A 13,340-nucleotide genomic window follows, 5' to 3' on the forward strand; every position below is an offset into this window, starting at 1 on the left:
AGACGCAGCAGTAAAGACAAACCACCCGCTCAACGGTTTTTGACTCCTTTATTGACGAACAACGATGACTGAAAACAGGCCACGAGAATACGTTCACCAAAAGTTTAGTCCAAATGCGTGATGTCCAATATTTGGGCAACTATTTTATAACAAAAACACACAGTAAAAAGATAGTAAAACGCCCAGATAATTTGACCCTGGGGCATACAACGTCAGTACAAATTTAGAAAACGGACATAAAAAGAATCGGGAGTGTTTTATCTACGCTTTGATGATACTGTAATTGTCTCCTTTTGAGCCTACACAAAGAAGACGTAAAATTTATACGATTGCCAGAATGTTGTACACGGAAAAACGGTTATTAGAAGGACGTTAGTTGCACACACTCGATCTTGAGACTTCAGTATATTTTGTAATGACATTAAATTAAAGATTAATCTACTGCTTTCCCACATCAACCGCTACAAATAGGCTCACACCCACACAAGATGGTTTCATGTGCTGACGATCCACGCGAACTGTTCCTCATGATTACAGTTTTTAAATTGTTGGAAGCTTTTGGAGTTTTTTGGTTCCAATGATGATCCTCGTCTTTTGTTTACTGGATGACTCTTGGAGTTTTATTTCTTTTGTTTGATTTACTTCGATGTTAGCGTGACCGATGTGGCCGTCACCTTTCATAGAATTATTTCCAGTGATATTCAACCGAGGATTTGTGTGGTTGAGGATTTGCATTGTTGAGGATTTGGTCGACATGTTCGCGCAGATGTGTTCACTGGTGGGGTGATCTATTGTAGGGCCTCTGTGTTCTAGCAGCGATCGTCTAAAAAAAGGAATTTGGTGAGGTATAATGAAGTCTTGGATGGAATGTATGCAAAATACGTTTAGGCTAGATATACTGTGTGGTTACATTACTATTAAAAATGTTTTACACTGAATAAGCTACAAAAAAAATTTATAACGCCAAAATGAATGCATGAACATACCCAATTTCTAAAAAAAATGATATATATAAGGTAAAATTACATTACCAACAAAAAATTATTTTACACCAAAGACACCACGAAAAACGATAAAAGTGACATAAGTATAACAAACCATAATTTTTATGAATTCGTACATGATTACCCAAAGTTAAAGGTTTAAGCGAAATGCGAAATAAATGTTTTAGCAAAATAAATGAAAGAATGTAATTTAACCAAGAGGTATGCAAAAGTAAACTATGCAGTGGCGAGGGTATTTTGGGAAGGACGTTCCGAAATAAAATTATCGCGTTCATTAATATTATTATTTTGGGAGTTATTAGGGTAACGAACGTCTCGAATTCTACCCCGAATGAAGATAAAAATGGACGCACCGTACACCTTAAAAACCCAGAAGGTAAAAAAAACTCCCCAAAAACATGCCATAGAAAGCGCAGCCATGACTATACAAGTCCAAAATGGTGAAGTTATTGAACTTAACACATTCAGAAAAATGTTATGAGCGGAGGCGTCTAACGTTTTGGAAACATATTCCATATCGGCACTTATAGAGGGGTTGGAGTTAGATTCAAGATAGTGGTAAAATTTATCGTGAGTGAGTTTGGCCTGGCTTAAGGTCGCTAACATAGTGGTAAGATCTTCAAAACCACTAGCGGTCTTGGGGAACTCGTTCATGAATGATTCATAGTCGGGAGTGGTGTGATGAAAATTGACGGGGGAAAAAGATGGGGTAACATAATTGACCTTTTGGTCCGTATGTGACAAGGAGTAATTATCAAACACATAAAAGTTGTCAAGAATACGAAAAGACATCACCCGCCCAGGTGTATAACTCTCGACAAATGTAACGCCAGCGTAAACAAAACCGTCACGATACAACTGCCCAATGCGAAACTTGCCAGCGTGGTCCCGATAACGTATGAGTGGCCTGGTAGCAAAGAGTTTCCCGTGCTCAAGTGAATGCAAAATGGTCCCATTAATGTTCTCACACGTTAACTCAGTCATGAGGTCTCCTACCGTAATGGCAGCACGCTGTCCACCCAGAATTTTACTGAGTATGTCTCCCGGATACTGCCGGGAGACCAGCGAATATAAAGTAGACACTAGTGACTGAATAGTACATTCTAAGTAATGTATATCGGCAGTCATGTTGCGCATGCTCTCAGTCAAGGTGTCCGAGACTTCGTTAATCATACCAGAAGTCGGATCATACGAGTCGAACGCATTGTTGCTATGAACTCGCTGAGGCCGCAACAAAGAGGCGGTAGAACAATTTAAAGGGATAATAATCAGACCAGACTGATCACACAAAGTGTCCTTAGAATAACAGGCGATAGTATTGGTCGGACAGGTAGCCAGGGAATGAATGCTAAGTCCCAAATCACGTACCTCTAAACGATAAGGACGTTGTGACTCACTAAAATGTAGGGTCAGGTTATGGGTTCCCACAGGCTTAGACGGGGGGCAATCTATAAGTTTGGGCACTTTCCAAACGTAGGTACTTGTACCTACGGTACAGAATCCGCGATGCACATCGCATTTACTTAAAATACCCATAGGACTCTTCATTCGTTTACGAATGTGGTCATAGTAGACGACAGATTGCGTCATTTGGGCATTGTTAATAGACTTAGTCACGCTAGTGGGCCATTGGTAGGACAGTTCCACCTCGTTGGAAGTGGAAAACTGAGTTTCAGACATTTTAGTTAATGGACCATAACTAGGAGCATTCTTAGTTTGCACCCACTCTTCGCACGCACCGGACGCAGGCGCCGGACCAGAAATGGTCTCTATGGAATGGGTTTTACTCCCAAAAAAGAAATACGTCGTATGGAACGTGCTGACAAAAGTTTGGCACGTGTGCATTGTTATCGGCAGGGGCTCGGAAGACGGATTAAAAATCCTAGCTTCACACGTTTTAACCGTAGACGGAATTTGCTTAACGCAAGGCGGGGACTCGGGAATAAAATATTCTCCTTTAAACAGAGAATCGTGACATAATTTGAGCGGAGTACTCACAGTAAAAGCAAACAGAGACAAAAATAATAAATAAAACAAGCTCATCATGTTAGTCCCTAAAACGAAAAGGGAGCTTTACAGGACGACCACCGCGGGTGTAACGGACAAGTTCGTTGGGGATTTCCTGTTGAAGAGGTTCCTCGACAGGAGCAGGAATATAGGGGTTCTCAGAATCGAAGGTATTACTGAGAGGTTGTTCTGTGGAAATACTCTCGTTGAGATTTTCATCACAGTACGCAGACGAGATAGGGGTCAAGTTAGACGGGAACATAGGCAAATGAGCGACTTTAATCCGATCAATCGAGACCGTGTTGGGTCGCCCACGCATAGCCAAGGTGAAAAATTTAGGGCTTTTATCCAAAACCTTGAATGGGCCGTCATAATGGGGATGTAATGGACCTTTGTTAGCCCCACACTTGATAAAAACGTGAGTACAGGAAGACAGCTCATGATCAATGTGACTTTTGACCGGCTGTTGTACTCTACGCATCGGGAAACGAAGGGTTTCCATGAAGGACGATAGACGCGACGCGAATTCTGATTTTGGTAAATCACAACCATCACGCTCATCAAAAAATTCTAAAGGCAAACGTAAGGTGGTCCCGTAAACTAACTCAGCTGGCGTACATTCCAAATCGGGTTTAAAAGAAGAACGCAAACCAAGCAACACAGGACCAAGATTCGTATGCCAGTCACCGGGGTTGTCATACGCCTTCAGAGCTGCCTTAAGCGTACGATGAAAGCGCTCAATATTGCCATTGGCAGCGGGATGGTATGCTGTGGTGCTAATGTGCTTGGCACCAAGGAAAAGGCACAAATCAGACCAAACCTGTCCAGTAAACTGCGTACCTCGATCCGTAGTTATACGCGAAGGACAGCCGAAACGAGCAACCCAATTTAACAAAAAGGCACTAGCGAGCGTCTGAGCGGAAATATCCTTTAACGGAATTGCCTCTATCCAACGGGAAAAACGACAAATACAAGTCATTAGGTATGAATAGCCGTGGGAATTAGGAAGGGGTCCGACAATGTCTAAATTCAAATCCACAAAACGCGATGAAGGCTCTCTATACTGTGCAAGTGGAGCGCGATTGTGAATATGAACCTTACATTTCTGACAGGCAATACAAGAAACGCACCAGTCGCGAATGTCTGACCTCATACGATGCCAAAGAAATCTATCGCTAATAAGTTTTTGTGATGTATTTACTCCAGGATGTGACAACGAATGCAGTGTGTCAAAAACTTTGCGACGAAGTGGAGCAGGTATAATAGGCCGAAAAGAACCAGTAGACACGTCACCGATAATCAAATTGTCCGAATCGGGAATGACACGATTAACAAGGTTAAGGCTGTTATATAATTCAATTTCATTAACAAAGGCAGGGTTGTTTTGATGTCTGGAAATTTCATGAAGCGTGATAGCTTCATCTGGTAACGAGAGCGAATTTACTTCGACCCGCGAAAGGCAGTCGGCAACCGAATTTTGAAAACCACTGATATATTCGATAGACTTAGTGTACTCAGCAATCAACGAAAATTGTCGCGTCTGCCTGGGAGAAAATCTATCACGCTTGGAATGGAAGGCGCGAACAATGGGCTTATGATCAGTGACGATATTAAATTTACGCCCTTCAAGCAAATACTTAAAATGCCTAACAGCATCATAAATGGCCAAAAGCTCCTGATCAAAAACACTATATTTCTTTTGGGAAGGCTTTAACGCTCGGGAAAAGAAAGCGAGGGGTTTCCATTCGCCTTCAACCAGCTGATTGAGAACAGCGCCCATAGCGGTCCTACTACAATCAGTTACCAAGGAAAATCTACCATTTAGCTTAGGGTAACACAGAAGGGTTTCTTCACTAAGCATAGTCTTAATCTTTTGGAAGGCAGACATGGATTCAGTGGACCAAACAAGCGGGCGACGGTTGGAAGGGTTCTTACACAACATAGAATTAAGATGGCGCAAAGTATCAGCAGCATGAGGGATAAACCGTCTATAAAAATTTACCATACCTAGAAAACGTCTTAATTCAGACACAGTCTTTGGCAATGGAAAAGCTCTAATGGCAACGACACGGTCAGCAATGGCAGTCATACCGTCCTTGGTAATGTGATGGCCAAGAAATTGCAATTCAGAAGCACCAAGAATACTTTTCTTAGTGTTAATGAGCAAACCATATTCGGACAAACGTTGAAAAACTATTTTTAAATGTTTTTCATGTTCTTCCGGAGAATAACTAGCTACCAACAAATCGTCGACAAACGCAAAGCAAAACTCCTCCAAACCACGGACGACTTGACTAATAAAACGTGAAAAAGTCTGCGCAGCATTACAGAGACCAAAACTCATGCGTTTATAAGCAAAGGCGCCAAAAGGGGTCGTAATAGTAGTCTTTGCAACAGACGACTTATCCATAGGTATCTGATGGTAAGCACGCTCGAGGTCTAGTTTACTAAAAATCGTGCGACCATGCAGAATGTTAGCAAAATCACGCAAAAATGGAAGGGGATACGAATCTGAGACCGTCATCTGGTTTAACCTACGGTAATCTTCGACACAACGATAAGAATTATCAGACTTTTTGACCATATGAAGCGGCGAACACCATGGACTATCACTGGGGACAACAATACCTAACTCTTGTAGTTTAGAAAACTCTTTCCTAGCAATCTCCATCATTTCAGGAGAAAGAGGACGAGGTCGACAAGAAACAGGATGACCACGTGTAACAATCTGATGAGTGACATTATGTTTAATGGGGACGTGACGGGAAAATGGAGAAGTTAAATCGGGGAATTTAGCCAAAATGTTGTTATAACGGTCATCACCTTTACAAACGGAAGTCTGTTCAACACGAAAAACTATGGGATCAGTCGAACCGTTATTATCCTGTGGAGGACGAGGAGAATTGGTTTTCTTACACTTGTCAAAGGCATGCACCTTACGAACACCTCGAAACCTTTTGCGCCTATTGCGCTTACTGCGCTTAGTAGTAGAAGACTTATCATGGACATTATTCCGGATAACCAAACGTTTGCCAAATACGTCAATCGAAATACGATAATGACCAAAGAAATCTGCACCTAGAATTGCGTGTTTCACATCACAAATCTGAAAAGTCCAAACTAACGAACGACCTAAACCAATGTCCAAAACTAGGTCAATTTTACCAAAAGAATAAAAAGTTTTGCCAGAAACACCTTGTAACCGCATAGACTTATTATTAAATGAACGAGGGGCATACCACAAGGGAATAATGCTAACTGCACTACCCGAGTCGCAGAGAAACGACAAATTAAGATTTTTATCAAGGACGGTGAAAGTAGAAGGCGCGTGAGAGTCAGTCCTATTATTAGCACGCTTCACCGAACACGTGAAGGACCTGCCCCGTTTTTTGAACGGTCATTCCAATTACAAGGCTGGACACAACTATAGGCACTTGCCCCAAACCTGGCGTGATAATAACACAATTCAGACGGGTTATGGTTATGAGTAGGTCGAAACCGGGGACGGAGAGTCTGCGGCGGATTAAACTGTGGCTGTGCAGCGTTACCAGGAGGACGAGAATTAAACCTAGCACGAGGCGTAAAAGAAACAAACGGTCGAACAGAACGATATCGAGGTTGACTACGTTGAAAATTACTGCGGGGGTGATAAGCGTTATACTCCGGGTAAGCAGAAAAATCGGTATTATCGTGGGAAGTCGGATTTTTACGTGTCAATAACTCGTCAGTTAAACGTTGCAAACGGCGCTCAAAATTATCATTAACAAGCATATGCGAGGTAACGGTATTAGGAGAAGGATCTGCTGAGGCATTACTAGATTGACCGACAAATGAATTTGGGGCTTGTAACATCATTATGTCATCGGCTTTGGAAGCCAGGGTTTCAAGGTCTGATTGTGAATATTCTAACCCAAGAGTGCGTCTAACATCATCAGGCAAACGTTCGACAAACAATTTCTTTAAGAGACTTTCAGCCACGACGCCGTACTCGCCGTGACTGCTCAACAACGACCTCATTTCGCTCAACAATTCGCTCGGACGGCGATTATTTAACCTAGTCTCGTGTAACAATTTGTTGAAACTCTGTACCTCATTAAATTCATATAATTTTAACAATGCCATTTTAAGAGCAGTATAAGGTTTATCAACGTCACGGTGCATAATAAAATGCCCAACTCGGCTTACTTGTTCGGGACCTAGGGCTGAAATGGTATGCGTGAAACGTACATGCTCACTCTGGACGTTATTGCAGTCAAAAATAGTCTCAACGGTACTCAACCATAAGCGGACAGACGAAGGCCAAAAAGGGGGCAATCTAGTTTTAAGATCGATAAGCGAATTGTTTCCAGCAGCCAGTACACCATTGCTCACATTAGTCATTTCGGTGCTTTGGCTAGCAAAATCGGGGGAGTTAACTTGTACCCGCGAAGGTTGTTCAGGCGCGTAGCTACCCACCGTTTTAGGCTTATCGACAGGCGCGTTCCCAAAAGACCCACTGTTCGCGAAAACGTCATCACGAAAAGGGTTAGTAGCGCTAGGTGCGTTAGTTGTAAAACGCTCAGGGACATACGGCGTAGATTGTTTAAAAGATCTACCCTTTGGTCGTTTTAAAAATGATAAAATTTGGGCCATAATGAATAAAAATAAGAAAAAAAAAAGAATTAAAAAGAATAAATAAAGGTAAATAAAAACAAGGAACGTCACCGTTGTTCTGTCGTCGGAAGGTCGTGCTCAAAGGTCACCAATTGTTGGGGGCGGCGTAAAAATGGTAGCTGATTGGCTCGGTTGACGTTGACTCCGTGCGTAGTTGATCTTTCTTTGGTTGATAGTTGGCGCCGTGAACTTACTTTTCGGTTGCTTAGACGCAGCAGTAAAGACAAACCACCCGCTCAACGGTTTTTGACTCCTTTATTGACGAACAACGATGACTGAAAACAGGCCACGAGAATACGTTCACCAAAAGTTTAGTCCAAATGCGTGATGTCCAATATTTGGGCAACTATTTTATAACAAAAACACACAGTAAAAAGATAGTAAAACGCCCAGATAATTTGACCCTGGGGCATACAACGTCAGTACAAATTTAGAAAACGGACATAAAAAGAATCGGGAGTGTTTTATCTACGCTTTGATGATACTGTAATTGTCTCCTTTTGAGCCTACACAAAGAAGACGTAAAATTTATACGATTGCCAGAATGTTGTACACGGAAAAACGGTTATTAGAAGGACGTTAGTTGCACACACTCGATCTTGAGACTTCAGTATATTTTGTAATGACATTAAATTAAAGATTAATCTACTGCTTTCCCACATCAACCGCTACAACAGTGAGTTTCAATGGCGTACCAATCGCTGCAAATTACCAAATGAAGGTAACGGCACAGCATGACTCGTCAGATTCTGATATATTTAAAATTCGAGCTTCTAGCAACGCAAGACAATCGTATGAGGTAATTGCCCCGTTTTAGTTTTTGACATTTCGTATGTAAATGTAGTGTGGTTCACCAAAACACAACAATACGGGAGTGGTAAGTTTTCGTATTCGCGTGCAAATAATTTGTGCTTCACTGCAATCCCGGGTTTTTCCAATTAGAATGTTACGTGCGTTAGTCACGTAGAAGCATCGGTGTTTTTACTTTTTGTACCTACCAGACTTCTGGTGTTTTTTATGACAGTTATCAAATTTACATAAATATAACTTTATGTTGCAATTATAATTAGTTAACATAATATATTTTTCCCATTAAGTTTTACAGACTTTACTGTAATCTGTCTATTAACTTTAGGTTAAAAGCAGAAAAAGCAATAGAAACTACATTGTTCAAGTAAGAGCTCTTGATGGAAAGAACACAGCAAGTAATTACTCAACTAAAACGGGCCCTTATGCCAGAACAGGTCTGTATGAATTTTTACATGAACTAGATTAAAAATGTTCTTGTACAATCATTTCATGTTTGATAAATAAAAGTATGAATATATAATTTAGCTCCGGATGGTTCAAGAATCCTGAACGTGATCACCACTCCAACTTTCCTCACCATCTTCCTGGAAGAAACTCCGGGAGCAACAGCATGGGAGGTTGAGGTTAATGACACAATTACAGGGACATCAAGGATCATCTCTGTTCCAACTGGTGTTCCTTCAAATACATCCTATGTGGCTATGTAGGTTTTCAATTACAGTATATTTTTGCGATACATAAATTTCAAACATAACATAAAAAAATAACAAGCATTTAGAACACAGTTGCATATTGGTTAGCGCACCTATCTCTAATCATAGGTGATGGGTTTAAGGTTTGTCACTGCTAGTGTTTTGTGTTCTTTACTTAATGGCAATTGCTACAACCCTGTAGTCACTAATGAGTGGTCTAAATTGTCAACCAAACAGAATATATACAATTTTACATATGTGGTAACTTGTAAGCTAGCATGAAGTGTATGGAACAGGACACATGTGCTATAAAGATTGTAGTTTTCCGGCCGCCAAGGATAGAGCATGCAAGTTACAAGTTATTTAAGCGCTTTGTTATTTAAAAAGGAAACTCATAAGCATGTGTGTTTATTCTTAGCATAACGTCTCTCAACCCAAACACTCTACACACACTGAGGGCAAGAGTATCTCAATTAAATGGTGTGACATCATTCACAGCAACACAGAGTCCATTTGGTGCACAATACTCTGTCAGCACAGGTACATTTACGATCTCTTGAAGCTGTGGTAATATTTTCTCACCACTTGTCTCTTTTTACAGACAAAGTTTCAGCGTTTGGTCGAGTTGTACTTTTGACAAAACCATACACATCCAACCTTGCCACAGACCAAGTGTTTATAAACCAAACCAATGCTGAACTACTGGCAGCATATAAGGCAATATCCTCAAATGTGGAAGATGTTTTGATGGTAGAAGTTGCAGACAACAGTGGGAATGTTCTTTACCATCATGAGATTGTTTTATCTGATCGAAATGCATCGGCTGCTTCAGTTAATCCTACTATTAACCGACTTACACTGAATGATGGAACATTGTATTCTGGTTTCTTAGCTGCTTATGACTGTAAGTATTAATATTATAAAATATCTTTTTAATAAAATGTTAATATTGCTTTAATTTGATATTTCAGCGGCAAAAAGTCCTGGATATGTATACACAAAGTTTCCCTTCAAATCCACAGGGAGAACATTAAGCTATCACAACAGTGGCTTATTGTGCTCTCGTGTTCACTTAGCAGATGATGTAAGAGAATGGGTTCTGTTTTCACAGGTTCCTAGTCCTGATAAAATAGCTATACTTATACGAGGGGCTGATGGTTTAATTGCGACCGCATCAACCATTGAATTTATAAATGGTAAGATAACCGTTAACCAACGTAGCATCACATATTAAGTTTTTTAATTATAAGATACACATCAGTGTGAATAGTGATACATATGCATTGAATTCGATTACCATAGTATCTCAACTTTTTCACACTCTCTGATCTTGAAAGCTGCATATTGTAAGATAAATAATTTTTGTGTGTTACATTATAATAAAGAAGAAAATAAAAGATAATATTTCAGATAAACAAATACATTTAAAAAAAGAATAATAGATTTTTATTTAATTTTAGACGGGGTTCGTGAGCCTTCATCAACAACCAATTATTTTAACTTTTCAAGCAACACTATATATGGTATAAAACATAGATACACAATAAAATTGTGTTCTAGCAATACTACAGCTCCTGTATATGATCGAGTGTATGAAGCTAATTTCACCTCTGTGGCTTCAGACAGATACACCATACTCTACACAACAGGTTTTATGATTAAGATCTCACACAATTGTGTTTCTACATGTGCATAGCAGCCACAAATTACAACCTAACATTCATCAGATTTAATGCTTTTTCAATCTGATACTTATTGTCTGTGTAGAAACAATTGCAGTTGCTTTTTATTTTCAATTATAAAACAGGCCAGACAAAAGTGAAAAAACATTTTACCTTCCATTATATTGCATTTTTAAGTTTCAAGTGCAGTTATAAAAGTAAAGTGTGTTCCACAGCACCTGTCCTACCACCATCTTCAGTATCATCAGCTGTTATAACATCGGGAGGAATCAACGTGGTTCTTCCAGCATCTCTTGCTCGAGCAACTCAGTATTCAGTGACAGTTGGAACAAACACAGCAACACTTGCTCAATCTGATCTGGACAGTTCACCATCTTATCAGGTTTGACAATCACGCTTTAGCGTAGTTTACCTTGTGTTTTGTTGATTTAGGTTTTGATCTATCAAATTGCTTTCATCCATAGAATAGGATATACCTTACAATAAGTCTATAACAGTTTGCAACCAAAAACTTATCTTTAAATTCAAACTACTCTCTTAAAAATATTTATTTTTAGATTTTTATTCCTAACCCAACAATCAAACTGGGTGATTTTGTTTATTTGCAAATTAAGGCAACTGTAAGGTTAGCTAATGGATTTAATGCAACTGCAATCCAAAGTGCCAATATAACTGCAGGTTTGTTGTACTTTGTGTTGAATCAAATAGTAATATGTCAATATGAAGCCTTCATATGATTTTTTTTAAATACAGATATTGATAAATGTTTACCTGGTACACACAACTGCCATGCAAATGCCATTTGTGCCAACATTAATGGAAATTCTACTTGTTTCTGCAAAATTGGGTTTAGTGGCGATGGTGTAAACTGCACATATATTGATAAGTGTGCATTGGGTACACACAACTGCAATACAAGTGCTACTTGTACCAACAATACTGGAGGTTTTACATGTGATTGCAATACTGGTTTTACTGGTGATGGTGTATCATGTACAGATATTGATGAGTGCACATTGGGTACACACAACTGCCTCAATGGATTAAATTGCAAAAACACAAATGGTGACTTTACTTGTTATTCATCAGGTTAGTGATTATGAATATAAATTACACTAATAGGCTACAGATTTTATACCTAAATCAACAGAAGATTCATCATTTTAAACTTACATACTTTGGATAAAGCACTGTGTGATAAGATGTATACTGTTAGCACATAGCAAGCATAATGAACAATGTTAACATATATTACAGCATTATGCCCCATATTTCCTAATCATCATTTTAACAATTACCAGTGCTTTCTAAGTTGTGAGGATATGGGTATATAATATTGGAAAACTTTATTGCTAACTACCCAATGGGATTATAAAGAGAATGAAATCGTGGACCATGTATTACAGCTTTTACTTTTTGTAACCCGTAATTTAGTTTACCTTATAATCCAATACCGTTAATTTAAAATCCTGTTTATTGCAGCAACATCTCCAAAGTTGTCTATTATAATGGGGATTGGAACTTTCCTATGCATTGCAATGCTCTTGCTTTAGCATGTTAGAAATATTATTTCTGACTTAACCGTGATATGCGTTATTGAACTATTATAATTTTTACCCGGATCATCATGTAATTACGAATGTAATAATGTTGTTTACTTTTCCTTGCGCTGTGGCACAGTTCTGTTGTAGTATTCACTTTTTAACCAGAGGGTAGCCTACCTGGTTCAAGCCTCAATGGCACCACCATTCCGAACAATAAAGACAATAAACGTTCACGGTATTGTTTTTCTCAAATGAGTTAAACAAATCGTCACCTATTCGAAAAGTGGTAACACTCAAACGCGGAAACTCGGAAACGTGCACAACATGTATAAATATAACATATGGAAACCGTGTTATACAGTATACGGGGGAAACTGGGACACCCTTTTGTTCTTTTTTTCGTCTCATTTGGTAGTAAATGAAAACATTCGAAGAATTATAAAACCGTACCTTCACAACTACCATAGACGTTGTTAATTGCTTAAAAAGCGATCAGGCTTTTGGGAAATAATGTGCTATAAAGGTGTCCCATCTTCTCCCACAGTATATTATATCGCTTATGGGAAAACGTTGCTACGCGAGGATAATTAAATAAGTGGTGTTATGGCAAATTTCTTCTTTTGTTTTTATTCTTTTTATCAGTATCCTTTGACATGCGTTTATCGTCGTATTTAAACGGAATAAATGATTGTTACTCAAATTTGCATTCACTAGCGGCTCCGTGACTCGCGGAAAACGGACAATGCTGTGGTCGTCGTCTTATTGTATTGTGGCTACAAAAACACGGGGATAAATGGAACCTCTGCGCATACTATACAAGTATTTAAAACCATGGTCACGGTGGTTGAGGTTATATGTTACAGTTGGGCCAAAGGATCTTAATACATTTTCTCATTTGTCTCGTCGCCCCTTTTAATCGAACCGCTGCAAAGTTTCGCCATCGTAATA

The 13,340-nt window shown here is 39.3% G+C and overlaps 3 protein-coding genes across 6 annotated transcripts; 1 reads left to right on the forward strand and 2 right to left on the reverse strand.

Annotated features, from left to right (window-relative positions):
* Positions 1-29: 29 nt before the first annotated feature.
* Positions 30-3,050, reverse strand: LOC149741355 (uncharacterized). Its single transcript, XM_089872320.1, has one exon. It carries the CDS (start codon positions 3,048-3,050, stop codon positions 1,221-1,223), a length of 1,830 nt encoding a protein of 609 aa, XP_089728446.1. The 3' UTR covers positions 30-1,220.
* A 3,316-nt stretch (positions 3,051-6,366) lies between these two features.
* Positions 6,367-7,719, reverse strand: LOC149741356 (uncharacterized). Its single transcript, XM_089872438.1, has one exon. It carries the CDS (start codon positions 7,641-7,643, stop codon positions 6,369-6,371), a length of 1,275 nt encoding a protein of 424 aa, XP_089728564.1. The 5' UTR covers positions 7,644-7,719; the 3' UTR covers positions 6,367-6,368.
* Positions 7,720-8,331: 612 nt separating this feature from the next.
* Positions 8,332-13,092, forward strand: LOC149741357 (uncharacterized). Of its 4 annotated transcripts, none has more exons than XM_089872281.1 (11): positions 8,332-8,463; positions 8,800-8,908; positions 9,000-9,177; positions 9,585-9,706; positions 9,768-10,070; positions 10,138-10,362; positions 10,627-10,815; positions 11,064-11,230; positions 11,406-11,526; positions 11,602-11,937; positions 12,331-13,092. In XM_089872281.1, the coding sequence occupies exons 1-11, from the start codon at positions 8,380-8,382 to the stop codon at positions 12,399-12,401; spliced, it is 1,905 nt and encodes a 634-aa protein (XP_089728407.1). In that variant the 5' UTR covers positions 8,332-8,379; the 3' UTR covers positions 12,402-13,092. The 4 variants fall into 4 exon arrangements, with proteins under 4 accessions (XP_089728407.1, XP_089728416.1, XP_089728425.1 ...); XM_089872290.1 differs by having other exon boundaries at positions 11,848-11,937; XM_089872299.1 differs by lacking the exon at positions 11,602-11,937.
* The last annotated feature ends 248 nt before the right edge of the window (positions 13,093-13,340 follow it).

The sequence above is a fragment of the Ciona robusta genome, chromosome 1 (genome assembly GCF_009617815.1).
Source record: "Ciona robusta chromosome 1, ASM961781v2".
In the NCBI taxonomy this organism is placed as follows: Eukaryota; Metazoa; Chordata; class Ascidiacea; order Phlebobranchia; family Cionidae; genus Ciona; species Ciona robusta.

What these genes read in the sequence shown, in the direction of transcription:
- LOC149741355 (XM_089872320.1), bottom strand. Translation starts at nt 3,050, where the DNA reads ATGATGAGCTTGTTTTATTTATTATTTTTGTCTCTGTTTGCTTTTACT.
- LOC149741356 (XM_089872438.1), bottom strand. Translation starts at nt 7,643, where the DNA reads ATGGCCCAAATTTTATCATTTTTAAAACGACCAAAGGGTAGATCTTTT.
- LOC149741357 (XM_089872281.1), top strand. Translation starts at nt 8,380, where the DNA reads ATGAAGGTAACGGCACAGCATGACTCGTCAGATTCTGATATATTTAAA. An exon ending in CACCATACTCTACACAACAG is followed by an intron (nt 10,816 to 11,063) that starts GTTTTATGATTA and finishes TGTGTTCCACAG; the next exon opens with CACCTGTCCTACCACCATCT. An exon ending in CTTTACTTGTTATTCATCAG is followed by an intron (nt 11,938 to 12,330) that starts GTTAGTGATTAT and finishes TGTTTATTGCAG; the next exon opens with CAACATCTCCAAAGTTGTCT.